This window comes from Sciurus carolinensis, chromosome 1 (assembly GCF_902686445.1).
Source record: "Sciurus carolinensis chromosome 1, mSciCar1.2, whole genome shotgun sequence".
In the NCBI taxonomy this organism is placed as follows: Eukaryota; Metazoa; Chordata; class Mammalia; order Rodentia; family Sciuridae; genus Sciurus; species Sciurus carolinensis.
This window is the reverse complement of record NC_062213.1, coordinates 151,629,452-151,655,137: the sequence shown is the minus strand read 5'-3', so window position 1 is coordinate 151,655,137 and position 25,686 is coordinate 151,629,452. Positions and strand designations below refer to the sequence as shown.

Below are 25,686 nucleotides of genomic sequence, written 5' to 3'. Positions count from 1 at the left end.
CAGTTCAAGTATAGTTTTCACTAGAATTTGCAGTATTCTTTTTTCCCAAACTGTGGCACATTTTAATTTTCCTTAGTGTTAGATGAAGCACCTAAAAAGATTTCTAAACTATTGTTCTGCTGTGATTATGCAATTGGAAAGCAACAACCCATATTTTCTTGATAACTTGGTCCTCATTTTATCTTGTTCAGTGAAAAAAAGAGCTGCAACATTTATATTGAAACAAAGTCACGATATATTCTGTTGCTGCTCAGAAAAACAGCCATCACCACCACTATTTTACTGTTTCTGAGTTCACCCTTTCTAGAATTTCTTATAATTCAAGTCATATCAGTATCTAGCCTTTATAGATTGGCTTCTTTCCTATAATATGTATTGCCCCCTAAGTAATATGCTTTTCCAGATCTTCTGATGACTTGATAGCTCATTTCTTTTTATTACCAAATAATATTCCATTGTATGGATGCACTATTTTGTTTATTCACTCACCTTTTGAAAGATATCTCAGTTTTTTCAATTTGGGGCAATTATGAATAAATCAGTTATAAGCATTCATGTTTAGGTTTCTGTAGGGATGTAAGTGTTCAACTCAATTTAGGTAAAAACTTAGGAGCATGATCACTGGGTCATATGTTAAAACTATGGTTAGTCTTATAAGAAATTATAAGACTGTCTTAGAAAGTGACACTACCATTTATCTTTCCACAAGCAAATGAATAAAAGTTCCTTTCACTTCATATCCTTGCCAGCATTTGGTATTATCAGGTTTTTGGATCTTAATCATTTTAGTACATGTGTTATGTTATACGCTGTTTTCTATTGATGAATGAAGTTGAGCATCTCTTTATAAGCTCATCTGCCATTTATATATCTTATATCTATATATCTTCTTTGGTTAGGTGTCCGTTCAGATCTTTGGCCATCATGTTGTGCATGCTTGCCTTTTATTTGTCTTTTTGTCATTTTTTTCTGCTAAGTAATTGATTGTTCAATGAGTAAGTAATAGAAGTAGCCAGTAGCCCATTGGTTATGGTTCTTAAAGTCTATGTTGTCTAAATTTGGGACAGAAGTTTCAGAAACGTTCTTTGACATAACCAAATTAAATGCACATGGTGATTTTTTTCCAATAAACTTATACTAACTTTTCCCTTTTACCAGTCTGCACACTGCTGTACTTTTAAAAAATATTTTTCAAGTCTTCTCATGATGGGCCTGGTGGCACATGCCTGTAATCCCAGCAATTCCAGAAGTTGAGGCAGGATGATTGCAATTTTGAGGCCAGCCTCAGCAACTTAGCAAGGTGTTCCAAAATGAAAAATAAAAAGGCCTAAGAAGGTTGCTCAGTAGTTAAGCACCCTGAATTCAATCATTGGCAATACCAAAAATAAATCTCATTATTTTTGCCCCCAAATATTATTACTTTGAATTATGAATTATATTCAAAAGATATTTTGAAACATGTCTTCTTTCAGATTGCTTTCCACATATATATATATACACAAGATATTTCATATGAAATATAACATATGAAAGTGTTATGTATGATATGCATTTAAATAGTATGTTATTTATCTACTAATTATGTTTCTTTCAGATATTGGGCTAGGTAGTAAAGAAATAAAATTAATGATTCCTTCAAATAATTCCTACTCTCAAAAGTCTTTTAATATAAGCTTCATTTTTATTTATTGGGGGAAGGTGGGAAAGGAATAAATGTGTATAGCACAGGGGATTTTGTGGCAATTAAACTATTCTGCATGACAGTATAATGGTAAATACATGATATGCATTTATTAAATCCCATAAAATGATAAAACACTAACAGTGAATCCCAATGTAAATTATAAACTTCAGTTAATATTATTATTGATTCATAGATTATTAAAAATGTACTCCATATGTAATGCAGGATGTTAATAAAAGAGGAAAATGTAAGTGGGGGAGACTAAGTAAATGAGAACACAATGGACAACATGCTCCATTTGCTATAAACCTAAAATGGTTCTCAAAGAACGTGAAAGTATAGCTGTTTGGGAAAAATGCAATGCTTTGTTGTTGTTTTTGTTAAAGAATAAGATGCTGAAAAGACAGATGGGAAGCCACAAGTAGATGGTTGGGGGCAAGATTCTGAAAGTCTTTCGCATTTTGTGCTAAAAACATCATATTGCATCTAGTGAGCTATGAGATGTTATTAAAATGTTTTGTGATACAATAAAATCTGTGTTTTGGGAAGGTAATTCTTGGTAATAACACTAAAAGAGTGAGGTTTAAAATGAGAGACCCAGGATATCAGGCCATCACCACAATAACAGAAATGGTCAATTTTATTTTTACATAGCAGGCGTTTTATTTATGTTATCTTATATAAACCTTAGTAGGTCTTATTATTTCACTATAAATGAAAAACTAAGAAACAGAGTGAGCACCTCCATGTTATATGAGCTAAGAAATGGAGATAAAGAGGACTGCACCCAAAAGGAATACAAATAGTTCAGAATTATATTGATTTGAGTAATAAAGATTGAGTTATAAGACATGAAGCTAAAGTCTAAAGTCAGTTAGGGAAAGACCTTCTATATAATGGTAACAGGAATTCCTTTTTCATATATAAGCTACAAAGACCATGAGTCTTTCCTATTTATACCTTTTTCAACTTATGAAATATTATATATTAACCCACTGAACATGCCAGTTATTGTGTCAGGTTCTGTTCATACAATAACTTAAAGAGTCCTGATCCACATCATCATGAACCTGAATCAGAATTCATTTTCAACCTAAAAGTTCAACAGACTAAACCACATAGATCTAGTCAATAAATACATTCCAAAACATCACTTAGCATGGGAGACTATTCACTCATTTACTTATTGCTTCCACAGATATATTTAATAAGAACCTGCACTAGAGCAAACACTATTTTGGGATACAACAAAGAACAAAACGAAGTTACCTGACCTTGTGGAATTAGCAGTCTAATTGATGAGCAAGGTAGGCAATAAACAAATGATATAAGTCCTTATAGTAATTCCATTTAAAAAATTAAAAAGTTAAGATAAGAGTGTGCTACCAGTGGTACTTAGGGTAGTTTGGAAGGGCCTCTGGGAAGTGTGAGCTCTGAGCAAAATCTAAAAGGAAGCAAGAGAGTCCTATGAAGGCACAAAGGAAAATGTTCAACTTTGGGAAAAGCTAATATATATGGGGAAAGGAGTAAAGGGAGGAAGAGTGACTGGGTTAGAGTGTACATCTTGTACTTTCAAAGTGCTTATGCCCCCATCTATAAAAAATCCTTCTAGATATGCTGAGATTTTATGCCATATACCCTTTCATTTATTCAGCAAGTATTTGTTTGCCTGGTTTACTTTATTCACGGCTCAAAAAGTAAACAATCATTACAAGGAAATTGGGAGGTTTTAATTGCAGTGTGAAAACCCGAATACAAGTAGAGGTAAACATTACAGGGAGAATGCTTTATTTCTCCACCTCTCCCTGATTGCTCTCTCATCCCCACACGAAGGCCACTCCAAGAGCATCTGGCCTTTCATTCGTGGTATCCAGATTCGTGTTTGTCTTTATCGGGTTTTCCAGAATAGCCTCATATTCATACACTTTGTGGGGTGTTTATTCTGATCCTCAATTTAGAAAACATGCTCATTATTACTGGTCATTAGGGCTCTACCCAGCTGCAAACAGAAGAGGGTCTTGCAGGAAACAATGACATTCACTCAAGGCTCACAAAAGAGCAGATAAAATACGGAATTTTAGCGTTGATAAATTTCCTTAAAGAACAAATTAAAGGAAAAAAATGAGAATCAAAGAAAGTATTTTCCCAATATCTGATAGGTAGTTTACTCTCATATTACGTTGCCTATTCTTTATTATTCCGGAGTCCCAGAAAGTGCCCGGTTTAAATTTTGGCCATAGTTCCAGAGTGTCCCTCCAACAAAGACTGCTAGAGCCAGAGAAGTAAGGAGACCCGGAAGTCATGTGAGTCGAAATGTAACAGTGCCTGGATTAGCGCATAGGGATCCTGGCTACGAGGCAAAGCCAGGCTTGAGGAAAAGGAGGCTGCCCATGGCAAGGGCTTTCTGATCGCATGGTACAAACTGATAGTACCTACGAGTCTTACCTTCACTGAGGTTCCTACCCGATAAGTTTAACTGTCCGCTCTTCCTCGCCGCCTTTAACAGCCCCTGGGGTACAGAGGTAGTGCAGTCTCTCCCCTCAGCTCTGAAACCCGCTCGCGGATCCCGCCCGGGTACTCGCCGCAAGCGCGACATGTTCAAACCCTGGATCTCAGAGCAGGAGCCCCGCCCGTGACGCTTAAATGTGGCGCCGCCAGGCCGCCCCGCCCCTTCCGCAAACACGCGCACTGTGCGCGGAGTTCGTGGCTTCTCGCTGGGCCTTTCGCTCTGTGCGGCGCGGCGCAGATGTCGTCACCGCCAGCTCCCGGGGCTGGAGGACAGAGCAGCCCCTTCCGTTGCCGGTGCCAGCCTAGCGTCCGGGAATTACTTCGCTCCTGTAAGTGCGTTTAACGGGCTTACGAGGGGCTTTCGGGTTTATTGTTTGCTCTGCTACTGCGATTCCAGCCTTCTGTATGCTTCCGCCGTGGCGACGGGGTTGGGAAAGGATAACCCTTTCTTCTCCCCTCTCCTAGTCTGAATGTGGGCCTTAACTAAAATTTGAGACTTGGGCGCGGTCTGCAGCCTCTTTGGACCCCAGTCTGTCTGTTGCTTGGGGTAGAGGCACCAGACCTCCATCGAATAAAAAAGCCTGCCCTCTTGATTCCTGGAACTAGTGCATCATTCCCGTTGTTGCACTGAAATAACCAAACATCGGAGGTAATGTGAAATGAAAGGGTTGGCAACCTAGAAAAAGAGAAGAAAAAAGTTTAAAATTTAGAATAATGTTCTGTCTACGGGTCAATTTAAGTGGACGGTAAAGGAGACAAGTGTGGTACAAGCTTTAGTGTACCACAAACTGCCCGGACTTTGGAGCCCCGGAAGTGCAAGTTCAGATCCCACCTGCTTACTGTTGCTGGCAGGGGAACTCAGGATCCCGAGTGGATCCTGGCCGGCCGGCTTGGTCCCCCGCATAAGAAATAGACAAAAGATGGAAAAGAGAAAAACGAACGTTAGGTATTTTGATCAAACCCGGGAGAAACAGCAAGATTGCTTCTCCCCCTCCATCCCACAAAAGCAGTTACAATTTATAGAGACAAATGCAGGTGATACCCAGATTTAGAATTAATTGACCAGAAGAGGAGGCAAAGGGGGACAAGAGGCGGGAAGCCTGTTTAAAATTTGGATGGGCAATCTTCGCTTCTGCATCCATCATCTTTGGAGCCTACTTGTGGGACGAGTGGGGTTGGGGTGGGGGTATCTCAGCCCTTCAGCTTCCTTTCTCAGTAGGAAGGATTTTGTCCCAATGTCAAATTCAGTTTCATTTCATATCGTGTAACTTAAGCAGTTTTATTTGACAGCTGTTTAAGCTCATTCTTTTGCATTACTTTAGGAATAACAATTTCTACCATATAAAGTTTTGGAAATAATTTGAGGACAGTAAAAGTTTAAATCCCTTGGTTGAGGGAAGTGACTTGAGCTCAGAATAAAATTTGAAAATGTTGTCCAGTAAGTGTTTCCCGGAAAGTTATAGTTTATGTCTCAAATGTACAGTTCATTGAGTCATTCACCAAGTATTTATTAAGAACTCATCCTGCATAGTACTGTTGTTGGTGCTAGACTTTCTTTTTCTGAAGTGATTTTGTCTTAAAAGCAGACTAGAAGATATCCTTCTAACTGCCAGGAAATCTGTGGATGAGTAATGTTAATTTAAAAGTAAAATGACATCCCTTTGACAAATTCTGCATTATGCAGTTTTACCTAGTCCATGTCCTTGCTACATATAAGATTTGGTTTTAAACACATGTTCCTTTTCTTCTTATTTGATACAGTGACCAGTTTTGCAGATGAAGAAATTGAGGCTAACCGGAGTTAGGAATCTTGCCTAAGATCAGAAGTTTCTATAAGTGGCATAACCAGGCATTCAAACCTAGATCTTTTCCAACTATGACTTGCCTCGTGGCTTTTCATAATTTCCAATTTGCTTTTATTATGGAATCATTTTAAGGGATACTTCAATTATTTTGTTGTTGCTTTTGTGGTGCTGGAGAGTGAACCCAGGATCTTGTGCATGTTAGGCAAGTGCTCTACCATTGAGCCACATCCCTAACCCACTTCAATTGCTTTAAAAGTAAATTTGAGAACAACCTTGTTCTCTTTTCTAGGATGTAACACTCTACCTTGAGAATAAATTGCTATAAAATTTTACAGTAGCTATTCCTCTTCCTACAACAGATTCTTGTTTAGTTTAACTCTTAAATAATAGCAAGGTGTAATTCTTTAATTCATTGTGCTGCTACTGGAAGTTGGGTATTTCATTATTGTTGTTTAATGACACTATGTTAAAACATTGTTTCATTTTGTATAAGAAGTGTATCCTATTTAATGATAAAGTAATTCTGGAAAACCCAACTGGCCATATACTTGTAAACTCAACAGATGAAACTGATATACATAAAGAATTTTACTAGCATATATGTGTACTAGAAGTGTGGATTGAGGAAGTAAAAATTACTACCTCATGCATTTGGGAAAATTACATATTTACCTCAAATTGATGGATACTGAAAGCCAATCCACTTAAATTAAACTTCTTTATGAAAGTAGTTATAGTCTTATATGGTTATATTAGTGGGAATTAGCTCTTTATATTATTGTATTATTTAAAAGTGCATTAAGAACAAACGAAATCCTAACCCTTTTCAGCCCAGGTCTGTAAGTGAAATTGTTTTTAAATGGCCTTTATATATATTATTAAAATAATATGAAAGGATTATCTCCTGTGTCCAGACTGGAGACTACTTCATACCTACCTTTAGTAGCAGAATTATCTAGCTACAATTTATTATGTTCATTTTATTTAAGTACTATAAAGTTTCACTCTTTCAGTTTCTTTGGTAACTGAAAACAGTGAAGAAACCAAAATATGTTAAGCCTAACATCATATGACCCAAAGAACTCTATTCTGTTTTATAATGAAAAATAAGACATCAAGTCAAGATAGAGCAGCTTGTCTCCACATTAAAATTTATTAAGGTATTTTCAGATGTGGCTGTATCACTCTAGAACATTGCTATGTATTCGATTTTTTTTCTCCCAAAGGTGAAAGGTACAATTGATAAGGTGGACTTACTGAAACAAGTCTAAAATTTCTGCTAAGGGAAGATGAGGTTAATTTGTGCATGTTTTCTAAGCACATTTGTTTAAAAACTAGAATCAAGCAAAGCAAATTTGTTTTGCAAACATTTCTCTGAAGTTTCTTTTCATGTAAAGTAACAGATTTTGCCTGTTCGAAGCAGTATTATGTTTACCTTTCAAAATATTGCCTTATCTATGAGAGCTTGTTATCTTATATAAAAGTTATTGAGACAACATTTTAGTTCATGTTAAAAATACTAATTTGTAATTTCATATTTGTTTTCCCTTTAGGTGTTTAAGTACCAGTTTTGGAAAAGTGGTCAGTAAATATTTCATTTAAGGCAGTACATATTTTGTATTTTCATTAGTTTTTCAAACGTGACTCTGAATTGAATTCTATTATTGTTATTAGGAGGTGAGTGGAATAATTATTTTTCTTAGTGGAGAAAGTACATTTTCTTTAGGATTGTACATTTGTATATTCTTTGTGTTTTCCCACTGCTTTTTTTCATAACTTTTGAATCATGAAGCAGGTTGCCTGCTCTAAGAGGTTTAATATTTGATTCTAATATTTGGTCTTATATTCCTCTCTAGTTTCAGTGTAAAAGAATTTTAGTCCCCCAGCTTTAGGAAAATAAAGACTTTTATTACATGTCAGCATTTTGAAAAAATGTGGAGATGCTAGTAAAAAAGATATATCCTAAATGCTTTTAGTTTTTGTTATTTTTGTTTATTTTCTTTCTACTGAAGAAAAATGAAAAAAGCTGTTGATAAACTATTCTTTTTAATGTCATTTAAGAAAAGTGCAATGGTGTTGAAATTTATTAGTTTTTCTAAAAATCACCTGAAAATGTTCATTATTCCTTATTATTTCTAATGTTTAATAGCTATTGCAGTATCCCTCTTTTTCCTAAGATTAATATGTTGCATAACTTAAAGTATTTTTTTAAATATTTTTTTTTAGTTGTAGATGGACCACAATACCTTATTTTTATGTGGTGTTTAGGATCAAACCCAGGCCTCACACTTGCTAAGAAAGCACTCTAGTACCACTTAACTAAATCACTAGCCTCAAATCTACTGTCTTTAAGATTTGGCTATCACTCCCTGCAAACAGTTTTATTCAATTCAAATATTGTTCCACATGAACAAAGCTCCCTTATATTTTCAATAAGATATAATATGGTCTTTGAGGCTTCATCCTTATTGTCTGCTTGTTATGGTTTGAATATGAAGTGTCTCCCACAAAGCTCGTATATTAATGCAAGAATACTCACAAGTGAAATATTAGATTATGAGATTTGTAACCTTCCTATGAACCAGTGTTCCTTCACCATGCCCTTCAGCCTTGATGTTCTGCCTCATGTTGGGCCCAGAGAAATGAACTTGATCAACAACAGACTAACCCTCTGGAACTTTTAGTCAAAAGAAATTTTCCCTCCTCTAAGTTGTTCTTGCCAGGTATTTTGGTCACAGTGATGAAAAAGCTGATACATATTTGATGCCTACTAGGCAAATATATGAGCCCAGCCTTGCTTTTCAAGGCTATTTTTTGTTTATCACAAAGCATATCTACCATTAGTATAGTTTTATTTATATTCCCATCTTAAGGTGCTGACCTTTTTGCTTTTCTTTTTAACTCATTGCCTAGAATATTACCTCTCTACCATCTCTTCTCTCTCTCAAAATAACTATTTGACAAATGTCTTCAAGTGGTTTAGACTTTAACATGAGCTAACTGTGGCTTGAAATTAAGGACAGTTCATAGTTTCAAGTGAATGGATGGCTACTGAGTGAAAAAGCCTAATGGCCTTTAAAAACTACTTATGCTTTATCATTTATTTTTAGTTCAGATTGTTTCAGATACTTAGCAATATTTTGCTTTGTTGGTTGTTTTTAATTTGTGCTTTTGTTATTTGAATGTTTGTTCTGATCCATGCCTCAGTATGATTATTATTATTTGAAGGAAATGTGCAGGTGTTCGTGTCATTTAGAAGTAAGGATATTACTCTAAAAATATAGAAAAGTAATTGAAGCCTTCCTAAAAAGAATTTTCCATAGAAACATTTGCAGTTTATTAAGAAAAGAAATGTTTTGTTTAGCCATTATCTGCCTATGCATGCAATTGGTAATATGCTGCCTTAGAGTCAAAATGATTATGAAAATGTGGAACCTATTTACATTGTTGTCAGATTTGTACTGCAGCAGCCTCTTAAAGGAGAAAGTACATCTGATATTATAATTCACATCTTTCCTATCACTTAACAGTTTATAAAGTATTTTCATGTCAATTTAATTTTGACAGTAATGCTGTTTAATAAACATTGCTGTTCCAGAGTTACTGTTGAATTCATCCCCTGAAAAGTTGAAGAAATGTAGAGTTTGAAATTGACTTTTCTCTAAGGTTATATAACATTTGTTGAATACCGGTGTGCTGGGCACTCTTCTTCATCCCTATAGCATTTCTAATCTTAAAGCTAAACTTAAAGCTTTATCATTGTCTCTGTTTTTCACATAAAAGTAATGGAGATCACATGGTTAATTAGAGTTAGTACTTACTATGGTAGTTCAGAACATAGATGGGGAGTGGAATGGGAATAGGGGTGGTTAAAATAGAGGACTGCTTTTTTTAACCTTCATATAGTTTAAATTTTCAATATTTAACATTAGTTTACAATATGATTTTAATGTGCTTTGTTAAAAATATGAATTTAAAATAAGAAAGTATGCTATGTAAACTAACTCTTCTGATTCATATTTTTCATGTGATCAAGAAGTTAGAATACCCTGAGGTACTAGCCTAGAAAAAGAATGATGGTATAAAATGGAGACTACTTGAAGATAGCTATTCATTTTTCAAAACGAGAGGTTTTTGTCAGATAATTGAGAACCCAAAATTAATCATTATTCTTTCCCATTTCACAAGTTTAATTTTTTTCTAGAATTATTATGACAAATGGTAGTAGGATACAAAACAGCATAGTGGAAATAATAGGCTTTGAAGTGAGATACCTAGTTTGGTTTTTGTTTTGTTTTGGTTTGGTTTTTTAAATACCTGCCTGCCCCCCTGTTACTTTTTTTATATATTAAGTCAGTTGCTTATTCCCCATAACTTGGAAAAGGAAATTGAAGTACAAAGTACCAATTATTTTAATTGGTAGTGGAAACCCTTTAGTTTGACCCTGGGGCCTGTGTTAGTAATCACTCTGGCACCTTTTAAGTATTATGAGGATTAAAGACCATTTTCAAAGCATTCAGTTAATGTAATTCAGTCTTATTACTAAGTTAGTATACTTTCATTTTTTTCAGTTTTGTTAGGTGTTTAAAAATAATTTTTTCTTCATGAAGAAAATGTTAATTTTACAGCTTAGAAAAAAGAAGTTAAAGGTCAAATGACGCAAATGTCTCATTCCTTGATTAAGGAAAGCTAATATTAAAATGCTTGAAACTATTTACTTAAAAATACATATAATTCTATTGAACTACCCCCTACGGGATTTTTTTTTTAATTGTGAAACATTCCCTCAAATGGCCTTTGCTCAATTGAAATTCCAAAAGAATCTTACGTAACTTAAAAATTGTACTGAGTAATCCGTGTTCCCCAGCCAAATGTTTCTGTTGACCCTACTCAATCCAAAAAAGAAAACTAATCTGTACAGATAAATCAACTGTAATTTTTTTTCTCCCAAGCTCTAAGTCTAGCTGAGAATACTGTGCATATGAATGTTGGAAACAGTACTTACTGGTTAGACTTCTACTTTTTTCCTCTGTTAATCATGAAAATAAGACTGTGACAAATGACCATACAGATTTTTGCTTATAATTTCAAGGTGTTACATCATTTTAAAAATATACAGACAGAATCCCTGCTATCGGCATACAGTATAAACAATACAAAAGAAGTATTCGGAAATAAACTTAGGTAGGCTTTTTCTTATGTCCTGGTGTATGTGTATATCTGTCCATGTCCATGTGTCTGCCCACCTGTTAGTCCCCTAGTACTGACTTATCCTTTAGCTTCTCCATTTAGATGGAGAAGAAGAAAAGGGAGCATGGGATTTATAACTTTTATTTTAAAACAGGTAATGTTTATAGAATTACCTAAATTTATAGAATTAGAACAGAATTATAATTGTGCTATTTATAAGTTAGTAATAGAAAATAAAGTAGATCTATAGATGAGTTTTTCACATTTACAGATTTATAAGTAGTAATTTATTTCCTGGGTTTTCCCTGTTGCTCTGAATAACTATTGTCCTCACTTTGAGATCTTTACCTCATCCAAATTTCCCCTTAAATCTTACAGTTAACAGTAAATTTACCCAGCCTTTGCTGTATGTCCTATATATACCATAGTAATAAGCTACCTGCCTTACAAGACTGAGCACATCATTGTTTGAAGCATTTGTAAAGTTTTCAGCACATGATGGTGCTCAATAATTTTTTTTTTTAATCACATGCTGTCTTTGGTCGAGTATAATGTTATTGGTCACCAGGCACCAATGGTGCATGCCTGTAGTCCCAAGTACTTGGAAGTCTGAGGCAGAAGGACCACTTGAGCCTAGGAGTTTGGTGCCGCCTGGGCAACATGTCAAGACCTGTCACTTTTATAAGGGAAGAGAGAGAGAGAGAGAGAGATAGGAAAAACCAAAGTTAATACATGCCTTCGTTGTCCTCAAAAAGTATTTGTTAAGGGGAAGACAACTAATTTTGATCTTTTAGAAACTTCAGACTGGAAAGAACTAAAGCTTGTTCTTTATGATATTGGTATCATAAGAGAAGTGGTAGTATTGTGAAGATTTGCATAAGCATTCTCTGGTATTTTTAGAAATCTTTCTGGCATTATATCAATCAATTTAAATTTTCTTATCAATGTAGTAAAGGGTTTTTTTTGCTTTTGATAAGAAATTGGAATAATGGTTAATAAAAAATTGATAACATTTATCATTCAAATATAACTAGAAGTCTTCCCTGACCTACTCCCAAAGATGAGCTAAATGACCCTTGTGCATACTTCTTTCACTATGACAAGTTTTTTTTTTATAATTCTCTCTTTGAAATATAAAGTGGAAAACAGTGGTCAGCTTCAAACTTGTAATTTCCTCTTATCTGGAATGCTCTTCCACCAGAAGTTCAAATGGCTATGGATACAGATACCAATAATACAAAATAGTTATCAAATCCTACAAGGATGTTTAAAATTATTATCCAGATGATCATAAGCTTAATATTACCAAAATTGTAAATATTCCAGGAAATTTGATGTGGTGAGGAGAAAAAACTTGGTAGCTAGGGTGGAAATATTAGTAACTCAAAAGATTTGTAGATGATAGCCTATAAAGAAAGAAATATCGTGAGCGGTGTTTAAAAACAATAGTTGCTGAAAATGCAGTTTTTTGTAGGGAAGTGAGTGCTTTTGAAAGAGGGAAAAAGAAAAGTGCCTGTACTCCCTTCTGAAAAACAAGGGGCTAAAGGGGAAAACGCCCTACACCACACTGCCCTCCCTCTCGTGTTTCCCCAGCGGCTGGCAAGGCCTGCAGAGCCTGCGCAGGGCGGAGCCGACGGTGACGCACCCGTGCGCCGCACTGCATTGTGGGGAGTTGGGGTCCGCGAGGGAGGTGGTTGCAGGCGAGGTGGGGGCGGTCGTTTGTTTTCTCGTGGTCTCGAACTCGCGCGCTCTCTTCCCCTCCCCCCGGCGTGCAGCGGGGAGGAGAAACGGCGGCGGCGGCAGCAACAGCAGCGGCTGTATCATCGGATACTCCTCTTTCCTTTCCCGCGACCGGTTCCTCTTCCCCCTCCCTCTCACTGTTTGTTGTGTGTTTGATGTGTTAAAGCAGGAACGAGAACTCGAGCAGCGCCATGAGCAACACTACCGTCGTCCCCAGCACTGCGGGCCCGGGCCCCAGCGGCGGGCCGGGTGGCGGAGGCGGCGGCGGAGGCGGCGGCACCGAGGTAATCCAGGTGACTAATGTCTCCCCGAGCGCTAGCTCTGAGCAGATGCGGACTCTCTTCGGTTTCCTAGGCAAGATCGACGAACTGCGCCTCTTCCCGCCGGAGTGAGTATCGTCCACCATCACCGTTTTCGCTAACGCCGCCCCAGCCTGGGCCTAACCAACACGATTTCCGTAGGCCCTATGGCTGCTTTCCCTGCCAGGCTGTGCTACTTGGTGGTTGGTAGTTGCATTTTCGGGCGAAAGGATTGCATTTTAGGCCTACCAAAAAAAAATGCAGAAGATCAGAGACAAGACTGATTAGAAGACACTGGCTTTTTTAGGTTTTTTTTTTTTTTTTTTTTTTTTTTTTTTTTTTTTTTTGTGCCAGTGTGACCGTTTATGTTTGGGCACTTAAAGCAAAATAATCTTTTGTCATTTCGTGTGTAGTTTTTAAAAGTCAAGGTGGGTTTTTTGTTTTTTTTTTTTTTCCTCTCTTTGCAATATTTGGAAGAAAGGTAACAAAACTAGTCAGGCTTGTGTTAATTTAGTGTTGATATTTGTAGTCTGTTGTTTATTGCTAAGTATTGCTTTTAACTGATTCTGGCCCAGGCAATATGACAGATTAATTCAGTGAGCCTGAATACTTATACACACACACACACAGAGGAATCCTGGTGTTTTCCTTTTTTAAAATAATGTACAGATTTGGGATGTTTCTCATTTGTTTTTGAAAAGAAATTTTAAAGAATGTCAACATTTTGATATAGAGTGTAATAACTTCTTTTTTGTCCTTTAAAAAAATTATAAAGATGAGGTATTAAAAAGTATTGGAGTAAACACTTGAAAAATAGTTCTAGGCTCTTTGGAAAATGCTTATTAGATAAAAGTGAAAAATCAAATGTTATTGTCAATATTTAGTAAATCCATCATGTGTTGAGAGTTTTATGATGTCACTTAAATTCTAAACAGGAAGTTCAGAAATTTGTGTGGTTGGTGTAATAAATCATTAATTTTTGTACACTTCTCAATAGAATAATAAAAGCAAATCATAACGAAGTATTTAAATATATTATATTTCATGACTTTTTATTTTCCAAAGACTGTTTTCAAATTGGTGTGTTCTTGATTTTTAGGGAAAATGTACATGTGGAGAAAGGATTCAGTTATCACCCTGCATGTGCTGTAGAGTTTAGGAACACGTGTTATTTTGAACAGAAACTTATTTTGTAATGGACAAACTCATAATATGAGCTATAGAAATAGATATTTTGCTGATACTCAACTTCTTCATAATGTATCATTGTAACCTTAACAGTAAAAGGGCAGAAAATAAGTCATGCTTGTGAATACTTTATTACTGGGGTAATAAAATAATTTGAGATGTTCAGTTTGTGACATAATTCCTTCCACTTCCACAAGATTATATAGTTTCTGACTTTAAAATGCTTTTTTGTTCTCTGAGTATACTCTTTGTGGTGCAGAGTAGTTGTGGGCATTTACTGGTCCCCCCCCCCCCCTCAGTTGGAGGGCAGTATTGTAGAGGAAGCCATGAAAGACACAAGTCTGGCTTTTTCCTTTGTAATCAGGTGAATAGTTAGGTCCATCATAACCATGATAGATGCTGGAGAATTGTTCATTCAATCACATGATCTGGGGTGCTGTCCATTTGGAAGATTCCTTTTCCTGTATTAGAAGATAAATGTTGACACAGTGATGCTCTTTGGCTCCCCACTTTATGTTGCCACGTACAATAAATTTCTTCTGAAAATATACAAGTTGTAATATAGTGAATGTTATATAACATTTAGTTGACTTCCAGATTTGAGCAGTACCATAGATAGACTTTATTTATTTAATGTTGAGTTTTATTATTTGTTCCTTTACTAGTACTCAATAGGTAATCTGACCTGTTAAAGTCGAGGATGCTTTGACAATTTCTGTAAATTCACTAGAGTTAGCAGTAGTTTGCCAGGAATAATATGCTTTGGTCTCCCAGTGGTCCAGATGTGCTTATCACTCCAGAAATACTTTCTTAATCGTAGAATAAGATTGAATGGCTCTATTGTGAACACATTTCCACCTGATTTTCTTTGTGTGTGTGTGTGATCAGATATATTTGTATGTTTTTTTTTTTTAAATACCTTTATTTTTTGTGGTGCTGTGGATCAAACCCAGTGCCTCACACATGCTAGACAAGTGCTCCATCACTGAGCTACACCCCCACCCATATTTGTATGTTTTTAATTTCCCTGAAGAAGTCATTGTTGACTGCCAGGAATTCTTTTCTCCCCCGATGTCCTTGACATACTCACATCCCTTTGTTTCTCAAATGTCACTTTAATCAGAGAAGTTTTCCTTGACTACTGTATATAAAAATATGGCACCCCTCCTCTGTCTAGTTTTTATACTCCTTAGCACTGCTTTGGGTTTTTCTATTGCCCGGTCACCAATTGACAGGTTAAGTTCAACCTTCTCCCTGTTATAGAATGTAAAGTTCTTGAGTTCATCATCATCTGTGAGGTTTTTCAAAGTACATATATGCACCATATATACCTAGTGAAATGCTTCAGTTTTAAATGTCTATTTTGGGGAAATTTTTCTGGGCTTACACCGTGCATTTCATTGACAGATTGCTGGGGAAGGTTTCTGGAGTGGTTTTGCTATTGGATTTGTCTGGTTTTGTTTTTTGTTTTGTTTTGTTTTCCATTTCTTTTAAACCAAAAACAAGTGGCCTGTGATTTTACGTAGAGAAGTGTTATCTATCTACTCAGTAAGATAAAACAGCCCTGCAGCTATTTGAAAGCATCTGTTGTCTTCTGCATTTATTTTCTTAAACTGTCATGTTGACTACCTACTGAACCGTTGTAAATTCAACATTGTCTACTGTGAATTAGGTGCTTTCAAAATTTTTCTTACCTCATTCCTTACAGACCCAGAAGATGTATTTGACCTTGTTTTCACATAGTTGAACTGAAGTTCTAGGTTGTTTTTTCTACCCAAGCTAATCTTTCAGTGTCAGAACTAGTATTTGAACCCCAATATGTGATTTTTCCTCTACCACTTGATCAGGGGTTCGTTAATTTAGCCAAGCAATTTGAGTTGTAGTATTATTGAAGTAGGTACTAAATGTTTAGTTTTTTGTTTGTTTGTTGGTTTTTAGTTTTAATGAGATTTCACAGTGGCGAATATAACTGGAGTGCTTATTAGGTAATGATCCTAGTGAAGAATGTCAGAGTTACACCATAACAAAAAGCTTCTGTAACACTGAATATATACTTTTAAAGAATTTAATCCACCTTTGAAGAAATATTTGTTTTAATGAAACATTTTGCTATATATTTCTTTATATAATATATAAATGGGTCAGAATTTTTAAGTTTTTAGGTGAATGTCACCTTTGTTACACATGCTGCTTTTTGGGGCTTTGGAAATACTTTGTTTATAAACTCAAAATTCTCCAATCAGAAATCGTTGGCACAGTGTTAAGGTAAGAGTTTAAAGACTGGTATTGATGGCCTAAACCAGAGGTTCTCACACTGAAGTGGCCAGGAATATGTACCTAGAGATCTTGTTAAGAATCAGGGCTCTCTTATAAAAGGAATTCACTGATTCCATGAGCTTTAGATGAATATCAGGATTTTGAATTTTGTGTGCATCCTAGAAAATTATAAAACATCCCTCAGAGGACACTTTAAGAACAACTGGAGGGCTGGGAATGTACCTCAATGGGAAGGTAACTTGTCTGGCACTCATGAGGCTTCTGTATTGGATCCCCAGCTTAGTTTAAATAGAAACACTGGAAACAGTACTACATCTTTTAAGGTAGAAGACAAAAACATCATGCAGGACTTTTCATATCAGATTTCTCATTTGTCCCGGTGTCATCTAGACTTGCGCAAAATTCCATAGCCTGAAAATGAATTTCAGGCATCAGTCCTCTATCTTGAATTAAAGTATGTCTTTTTAAATAAACTGTTAAAATCTCTGTGGAGTCAAATAATAGCTTAAACTTTAAACCTCTTTAAATGAACCCATTTCATCTAGGGGGAAATGTTTTTCCTTCTGATTTGTTTTACAGTATTCAGGCTTTTCATATTTGATATTAAACCTACCACTGCTTACAGGTTTTGATATAGCCAAGGTTAATAATCAGTATTCTCATGACGTGAATGGGTAGGAAAAAAATTATTTTAAGATTGCCCAGTTAATGGAAATAAAATGTGAACACAGACAGTTCTAAAGAACTGTTCATTATATATTCTTTTAAGAATTTTTTTCCTTAAGTCTATTTTTTTCATCAGATAATAGTGTTAAAGAATTCGTAGAGGTTGCTTGCTTTGTGTGTGTGCGCACATGCTAGACAAGCACTCTGCTGCTGTCTATTGCTACACACCCAGACCTTTATGTTTAATTTTGGGACAGGGTCTCATTAGGTTGCCCAGGCTGACCTCAAACTCATGATCCTCCTGCCTCAACCTCCTGAGTCCCTGGAATTATAGGTGTGTGCCAACCACCCACACCAAGCTGTTTTTTGTTGAGGTTTAAGGAAGTTACTTCTGGTTAAGGAAAACCTTATTTCAGACATCAAGTAAGAGCTCAGTACTTTGTCTACTAGAAATCTTCGTAGAATTAAGAATCTGGAACCCCCCTGCCTCCCAGTGTTTTTAATGTGTTACCAGGGATATGTGATTACTACTGCCTTTGGGCATTGGTTTTCAAATAATTTGATGTAGGATTGAAGAGCAAGGAAACCCTGCATTTTTTAAAAAATCTTTTCCTTTCACAAAAAGTGTTATGACAGAAGTTGGAACCCTTTTGTTTTAAAGCCGGGTCTCTCAGCACTGTTCTGCTACCACAGCTTGCACTTGCCACTTGTTTTTCTTTAATCTGAAGAAGCAGTTTGCTGAGGAAAGAAATTCATTCACTTGGTGAAGCAACACAGGGGTTAAAGGGTGCCTAAAACTTTAAGCACCCTTTGTGTGTTTAGAATTTTTCTTTCTCTGAAAGTACTCCCAAGACAAAAAAGACCTAATTGTCGAAAGTGCCTGGGAGTCAGCCATACACTGTATGTTAAAAAGGTCATTGTATGGAACCAGTTCATTTTGCAGGGAAAAAAACCTCCATAGATATATTTCTCAATGATAGTATTTATTTTTGAAGTGGAAAATTTATAAGCTTTTTTACTCTGAAAGATTAGCATAGTGAAAAGTTTCTAAGCCAAAACTGTTAACTTATGTTTAAAAATAACTGGTATTAGGGTTGGCATGTGGACCATTGGTAGAGCATTTGCCTAGTCCTGGGTTCATTTCCCAGCACCACATAAAGGGGGGAAAGGTTGATGTTATGAAAAGCATGTTGATATTTTTGTGATCTCACTGAGATTAAGAAAGTGGTTTCTAAACTGATACACTGTAAATTTAGGGATTATATTTATCTACAGTGCAGTTTGCTACATTATTGTACAGTACATATTTTTCTTGTGAACTGGTTAAAATATACATGCAATTGCTTGTTTTTATCTGATTATTTTACTTTTTGGGGTACATGGCTTTGGTTTGCAAATAACCCTTTGTGTTTTTACTGATATCTTTCTTTTCTTTTTTGTTTATTTTTTAGTGATTCACCTTTGCCAGTCTCGTCTCGTGTCTGCTTTGTTAAGTTCCATGATGCGGACTCAGCAGTTGTGGCACAGCATCTGACAAATACTGTTTTCGTTGACAGAGCTTTGATAGTCGTACCATATGCAGAAGGTTTGTGCTTTGTTTTAACTATCTATGTGGGCATCCTAAGATGACCATCTACCTCAGTATAGTTGTAGAGTGAGCATTAGTAGCATGTTAAAATCTAAGCAATTAACATTTTGAAACCCTTGTTATACTGCAGTACTTTATTTTTACTTGCAGTTTTTTTATTCTAATAATTAGAGATCAGATATTTTTATAAGAATTTAACCTTTTGCTTTCACTTTCATTGAAACCATATTCCTACTTGTAACTCTCTGTGGTACATCTATTTAATGTTAAGTTTTATGAAAAAGTCCCGAAGGTAAATGGCTAACTCCATGTACATTAAAAAAAAAAAAAAAAAAAAAATCCTTCAAGTGCATGTTGTTTTTAACTGAGTGACTAGGTTAGTCTTATTTCCTTAATGCTTCCTTGAACTGATAACTTGCAAAAAAAAAAAAAAAAAAAAATCCCACATTGAATTCCAGTATACCAAGGGTTACAATGATACTGTTTTTTGTGAAAGTTCAAGATTTCCTATAGCTTAGGTGCCAGATGGGCACTGGGTATTTTGTTTTTATGCCAGATTTTCTTGTTCATTCTTGTTATATTTCTAGAATATCTCTAAATAATAAATTCTTCTCTCTGTTATTTGTGTGTGTGATTTTTGTAGTGGAGAAGGCAAATGCAAAACCCTTCCAGATGACTGAAAAACAGTGGGTCCTCTGCAGCTACAGGGGATTCTAGACATTAACTAAAGGCCAGCAAGCACTCAAGTCCCCCAAGTGTTTTCCTGGTGTAATCATTTGTTAACTACATTTTCTCTCTTTTTACATTTTAGGCTGTTAATTTGACAGAAAAAAATGAGCAGGTTTTTTGGATCTTAAAAAGCCACTGTGACAAGACAGCACTATTTTAATGCCATTTTGTAAAAATTTCTAAGGCATATTTTATAATTAGTTTGTTCCCAGTGTACTGCTACTTGATTTGCTTTTTGGTAACTATAAATATTGATCAAAGAAATCACATATGATAAAATTACTGGATTTTAAGTGATAATTTAATATACTGACCAGGGTTTACATGCTTTCCCCTTTGTTTAATTAACTGGTCAGTGGAAGCAGAATCTTGTTATTGTTGATTTTAGATGCTATTGGATCTTTGAATACAAATGTGAACGTTGACACCATACCTTGTAAAAGTTGTGAAATGTCTAAATTTAGAGAAATTGCCTCTGGTTTTCTAAAGAAATTAACTTATTCAGAGATGGGTTAAGGCATGCTATATAATAAGTACATTTATCTTCATAATATTAAAGTGTATGGGCTCAGTTTTAAGGTTTTTAAAGATAGGTAATTTTTGAGTTAGTATGTTTTGGTTAAGCAATTTCTTTTATGTCACTTGTGCCTATTATAGGATAAGACTTAATCACCAACAGAAAATTTACAGAGTTCAAATTCAGGATGAGTAAAATATATATAGGTCTTGAAACAAGGGTCAAACCATGTGAGTAATATGCAAAGCATTTGAGTTAGCCATTAAATTTAAAGAATTTTTATTGGAAAAGTGTTACAGTTCCCAAGCCTGGAACATAATACAGTATATCATATATAACTGACTTTGATAAATATTTTTAGGCTACAGTAATTTTTTTAGATCTGTTTTTGAAAGTGAGGTTGGGGAATATATAGAATTACAGAAATATTTAGCTCAGAAATTTATTTTTGCTGTATTTAATTATGATATGCTGTATTAATGTTATCTCCACTAAGTAATTTGGTGTATTCAATCCCTTTGTCACCATTCACTCTGATTTTAGCTCTTACACTTTGGTGTTGGCTCTTGGTCAGTTGTTTTAGAACAATAGACAAAAAGTCTACGGTAAGGAATAGTCTTAATTAATAAAACAGCCAGATTTGGAAGGAACTCTTTAATAGTAATGGATTTGGGGGTTATTTAGGTTCCTTGGTTAATGTTTGTTTCTTTTGTCTGTTTCTTTTTCTTTCATTTCTACACATTCATGCAGTATTTCATGGTTCTATCAAAGCAGCAGTAAAAAAAATACTCTTGACGCATGAAAATTAACTGGTGAGGGGCCTCATTGCTATTTTTAAATTGTAGTTTTATTTTTAAATAGTCTTTTTTAAATCAGAGGATCAGATGCATGACTTTTTTTTTTTTTAATGGATGCAGATCTTCTATCAGGTGTCTCACAATAAATTCAAGAGGATTTTAGTTGGCCAGAAATGTTGCAAATGCACTAATTTGACTAAGATGTTGATAACTTAATATATCCTCTTGAGACATAATTTTGCATGCAAAATTATCCCTTAATCTTTGTAGGTTTGTTAATATTGATGCATAAATGCCCTATATCTAAATGATCTTCTCCCCCTTCCCCTCCATAACTCTTGGTATCTAAATTGATGACAGCTCTGACACAAGCAAGATAACAGTGCTGTGTAGTATACATTTGTTTATGTTATCGGCACTTCTCAGTATAGGTGGAAGGAACCATTACCTTTATTTAACAGTGGTTTTTCTTTTTTGTTGTTGTGTTTTACAGTTCTTTTCCCTGGTTCAGCCTGAACTATATACCAGGCCCTGCTGAAAATACCACCCAACAGTTTTCTTCTGCAGCTTATCCAGTTTCTCTTAAGTGCCCTGTACATATTGTATGTTTTATGATGAGATGCAGTTTCTTAATATGTATTACAAAAATACTACTGGTATTTGCAAATATGTAGTTTTAATTGTATTATTGAACTCTCATTTTGGGGGCTTGGGCACATTAACAGATTAATCCATCTGTATAGGGCTTTTGCTGTTGGATAGAATTTAAATGGTCTACATAAATATTTGTCTTAGGACCCTTAGTTTTCATCTGAATACACAGTTTAGGCTTTAAAAACAGACATACATGTCATTTGGGGCATAAGAAGTTTGGCCCAGTTAGCTTTTGAACTGACACACAGTAGCATTTTTTTGGTATGGTTAGCATGGCACATGTTGGAACATAAAGCATTTTACTGTACAGGTAAGGAATGTGCCATGTTGTTTTACCTATTTTCTCTCTCACTCACTCCCCCACCCCACCCCCACACACACATCCCGAGTGTATTCAGAGACCTTCAGAAACATTCATATTCATTTTCATGAGTCAGCAAAAGCCCTACGCTTGATTCCAACAGAATATTTCCTTTACATACTTTTCTTCTCTTAATTTTTACAAATTTGTATGGTAGGTGTAAAAAAAAAAATCATAGTAACTGTACCATATTATTAACCCCTAAATCAAACTTTTTTTGTCTTGTGTATCTTGATTTTTCTGTGTGCTTTATAGTGAAGCAGCCGACACGAGTCGTTGTTCATAAAACAGCTTTTGAAAGTTGAGAGCACACCCCTGGAGAACCGACTGTGCTTGCTTACGTTTGGTTCATGACTTAAAAATCGAGTACAGGTGATGAAATCTTGGCAGTGTTAACAAAAAAGTAGTGTGTATTGTGCTATTTTTTTTACTCTAGAAACTTAACCATTTGTAGACAAAAGGAAACAAATTTTCACACATTGAAGTTTCATTCTGACATAAAATTAATGATAAATAATCATATAGAAATCAAGCTTTATATTTTAGCGAACAATAAGTACTTTCAACAAACTCAGGTGGTGTATCAGGGAGACATTTTCTGGGTGTTTTTGTGTGTTTTCTGTCTTACAAAAGAGTGTGTTCTCATGCAAGAATGTTTCTCTGCAGGAGTTATTCCTGATGAGACTAAGGCTTTGTCTCTGTTGGCACCAGCTAATGCAGTGGCAGGTCTTCTGCCTGGTGGTGGACTCCTGCCTACACCTAATCCACTTACCCAGGTACTTGTTCTCTTGAATTGTGAAAAGATAGAAAGAAACCTAGTACTGCAGATATATCTCAGAATAACCTTTTAGTAATTGTGGCAGGAGTAGGGTGATCTTACGCAGTGTTAACACTAGGGAACATGCTATTACAAATTTGTTCATTGGGTCCAGGAAAGAAAATAAAACTGAAGTTCAAACTGCTTAAGTGAAGCTTTCAAATGCCCTATGATTTTCTGCTGTTATCATGGGGTTTGGATGAATTAGGAAGGTAGCTTGAAAATGAAAATGAATTCTGGATTGGGATTTTGCTTTGAGGAAAGTAAAGTTGATTAGAATGTTTCTAACTGATAACACTTTAAAAATCTTATCATTTTAGAACTAAAAGGCACTCTGAATTTATTTTACTTTTTGTAGTGCTAGTAATCAAATTCAGGACCTCATGCATGTGGTAAAGTGCTCTACTACTGAGCTACATCACCAGCCAAAAAGGCACTGAAATACCTATGTTTAAACTACTCCAAGAGGTTACACAGGGCCCTTAAAAATAATAGTGAATGATATGTCTCAGCTAGAAATTTATAAAAATATCCTGTTAAATCATTTTTGATTTGTCTTTATAAATAAGTCAAGGCAGTTGTTCAAGGAGAAATGTGCCTCTAGTAGCACAAAGCATGGCAAGTAAAGTAAGTGCCGACCATTGGTATAAGGAACAGAAACAAAGTCTTAATGAACAAAACTTGAATTTTTACAGATTGGCGCTGTTCCATTGGCTGCTTTGGGAGCTCCTACTCTTGATCCTGCCCTTGCTGCACTTGGGCTTCCTGGAGCAAACTTGAACTCTCAGGTACAACTTCTTACTCTATATTTCAGCCTACTTTTCTAGAAAGTTTATTAACTGTTCATTGCATTTCATCAACAGGAGTTTGCTGCATTGTAGTACTAATTGTTTCTTATGTCAGCGTGTTAAAAAGAGATTTAAATTATCACTAAGTTATTAGCCCTTTATTCATTAGAGAACTTTTTTTGTTGTTTAAAGTAGAAAATAGGTATGTTGGTAGCCAACACAAGATCAGTATGTCGTGCAGTCAGTACCTATGAAAGGATTGGGATATGCTTTTTTTATAAGTTTTTTTCATCTTGCAAATTTTCAGGTAATGTTTTGGTTTAATTGTTATATTTTGTTTTTTCATTGACATTTGGCTAACCTTTTTTCTGAAATTCTTGCTTTGTAGCAGTCTTTTAATGTTAAGTTTGAATTTTATTTTATATGTGTATTTGAAATGTTATTTCCCTCAGAAAGTCTTAAAATAAGCAAGAAGTAGTTCTATAAAATCTAAATTGTTAGTTCTTCTACTCAGCATTGTAGCCACCAAATAATAAAGACACTGCCACCTGTCTTTATTTTTTTTAATGTGGCTTATAAAAAAAATGAATAATATGTAACTTTTATTTCTGTTGGTCAGCATCCTACATAGAATGTGTTACTTTCTATAGGTTTGGTAAAATTGCCCCAGTATATTTTGACATACTGAAAAAAAAAAAAAAAATAGCATCATTTGTTGTTACATGTGTTCTCATTTATTTTTGGTTTTTACAGTCTCTTGCAGCAGATCAGTTGCTGAAGCTTATGAGCACTGTTGATCCTAAGTAAGAATTTTGTTTCCCTTGATGATAGTGTGTGTGAATATCTATAGAGTATAGTTATGTTTGATGACTGAAAGTACATTCTCAAGGCATCTATTATATATTGTTTTCTAGAAATGCGGGAAATCCAGAAGTGAATCCACATATTAAGTGTATTATTTTAGTGCAATGTGGGTCTTTCATAATAATTGTAAATGGCTTATACCAGGATGATAACATAAAAAGCTATCCTAGAACCAGGTACAGTGGTATACATCGATAATCCCAGCAACTCAGGAGGCTGAGGCAGGAGGCAGTTTTGAGACCAGCTAATAAGTTGATTGACTTAATAATTTGATTCCCTTCATAACATTAAGCTCAGGAAGAAAGGCATTAATATTTTAGTATATAGTAAAATATGTGCATCCAACTAGGGAAAGGACAGAGATGCTTAGCTTAGGGAACTTACTATAAAGAGAAAACTTAATTTGAAGATCAAAGGCTCCCCCTGAGGATATTAAGAATTAGAGAAGCAAAGCTGAAGGGAAAACTATCCCAAAACAAAGTCATGTAAGTTACATAATCAATAGTTCACACATTTCTTAGGGATTTCGATAAGTATTATTCGAGGTGTTACTGAAATGCTTCCTCTTAATTTGATAAAAGTCATTACCAGTAAGTGAGAGAACATGAGGGAAAGGAAGACAGAATCTTTTTAGTGAGTGACCTTTTTTCTTAAAAGTTATAATTAAAAATTCAAGCATGATCAGGCACACTGTAGCACACACCTGGTAATCTTGGCAACTCAGGAGGCTGAGGCAGGAGGATCACAAGTTCAAAGCCAGCCTCAGCGATGTACCAAGGTGCTAAGCAACTCAGTGGGACCTTGTCTTTAAATAAACTATACTAAACGGGCTGGGTATGTGTGCCCCTGGGTTCAATACCCAGTACCCATCCCTCAAAAAAATAAAAATAAAAAAAATTCAAGCATGTATACCCACCACCTAACTTATTAAATGTATTAAATGTCACCAACATATAGAAGTTCTTTCTTTATTTTCTTTATGTACCTATTTTAATATGACATTTCCCACTCTTCCCTCAAATCTGTACTAAATTTGGTGTCTGTAATTTTTTTTTAACATGTATAAACCACTATGGGCCATAGCCTTTCCAGTCACAGTGTGTGTGTGTACTTTTTTTTTTTTTTTTTTTTTTAATTACTGGAAATTGAACCGAGGGGCTCGCAACCACTGAGCCACATAACCAGCCTTTATAATATTTTATTTTGAGGCAGGG

The 25,686-nt window shown here is 35.3% G+C and overlaps 2 protein-coding genes across 12 annotated transcripts in view; one reads left to right on the top strand and one right to left on the bottom strand.

Annotated features, from left to right (window-relative positions):
• Positions 1 to 4,304, bottom strand: part of Lrrc40 (leucine rich repeat containing 40) — a 53,647-nt gene extending 49,343 nt beyond the window's left edge. Inside the window, 1 exon segment of the mRNA XM_047524159.1 lies at positions 4,130 to 4,304. Coding sequence (XP_047380115.1) covers positions 4,130 to 4,280 — 151 coding nt within the window. The 5' untranslated portion in view covers positions 4,281 to 4,304.
• Positions 4,305 to 4,405: 101 nt separating this feature from the next.
• Positions 4,406 to 25,686, top strand: part of Srsf11 (serine and arginine rich splicing factor 11) — a 41,117-nt gene continuing 19,836 nt past the window's right edge. For 4 of the 11 annotated variants that reach the window (XM_047556312.1, XM_047556303.1, XM_047556294.1 and 1 more), the window contains exons 1-5: positions 12,899 to 13,315; positions 18,809 to 18,942; positions 22,670 to 22,779; positions 23,516 to 23,608; positions 24,362 to 24,411. In XM_047556312.1, coding sequence (XP_047412268.1) covers positions 13,119 to 13,315; positions 18,809 to 18,942; positions 22,670 to 22,779; positions 23,516 to 23,608; positions 24,362 to 24,411 — 584 coding nt within the window. In that variant the 5' untranslated portion in view covers positions 12,899 to 13,118. Of the gene's footprint in view, positions 4,522 to 12,898; positions 13,316 to 18,808; positions 21,004 to 21,481; positions 22,376 to 22,669; positions 22,780 to 23,515; positions 23,609 to 24,361; positions 24,412 to 25,686 lie in introns of those variants that run through there. The other 7 variants (XM_047556278.1, XM_047556284.1, XM_047556345.1 and 4 more) reach the window with 7 other exon arrangements.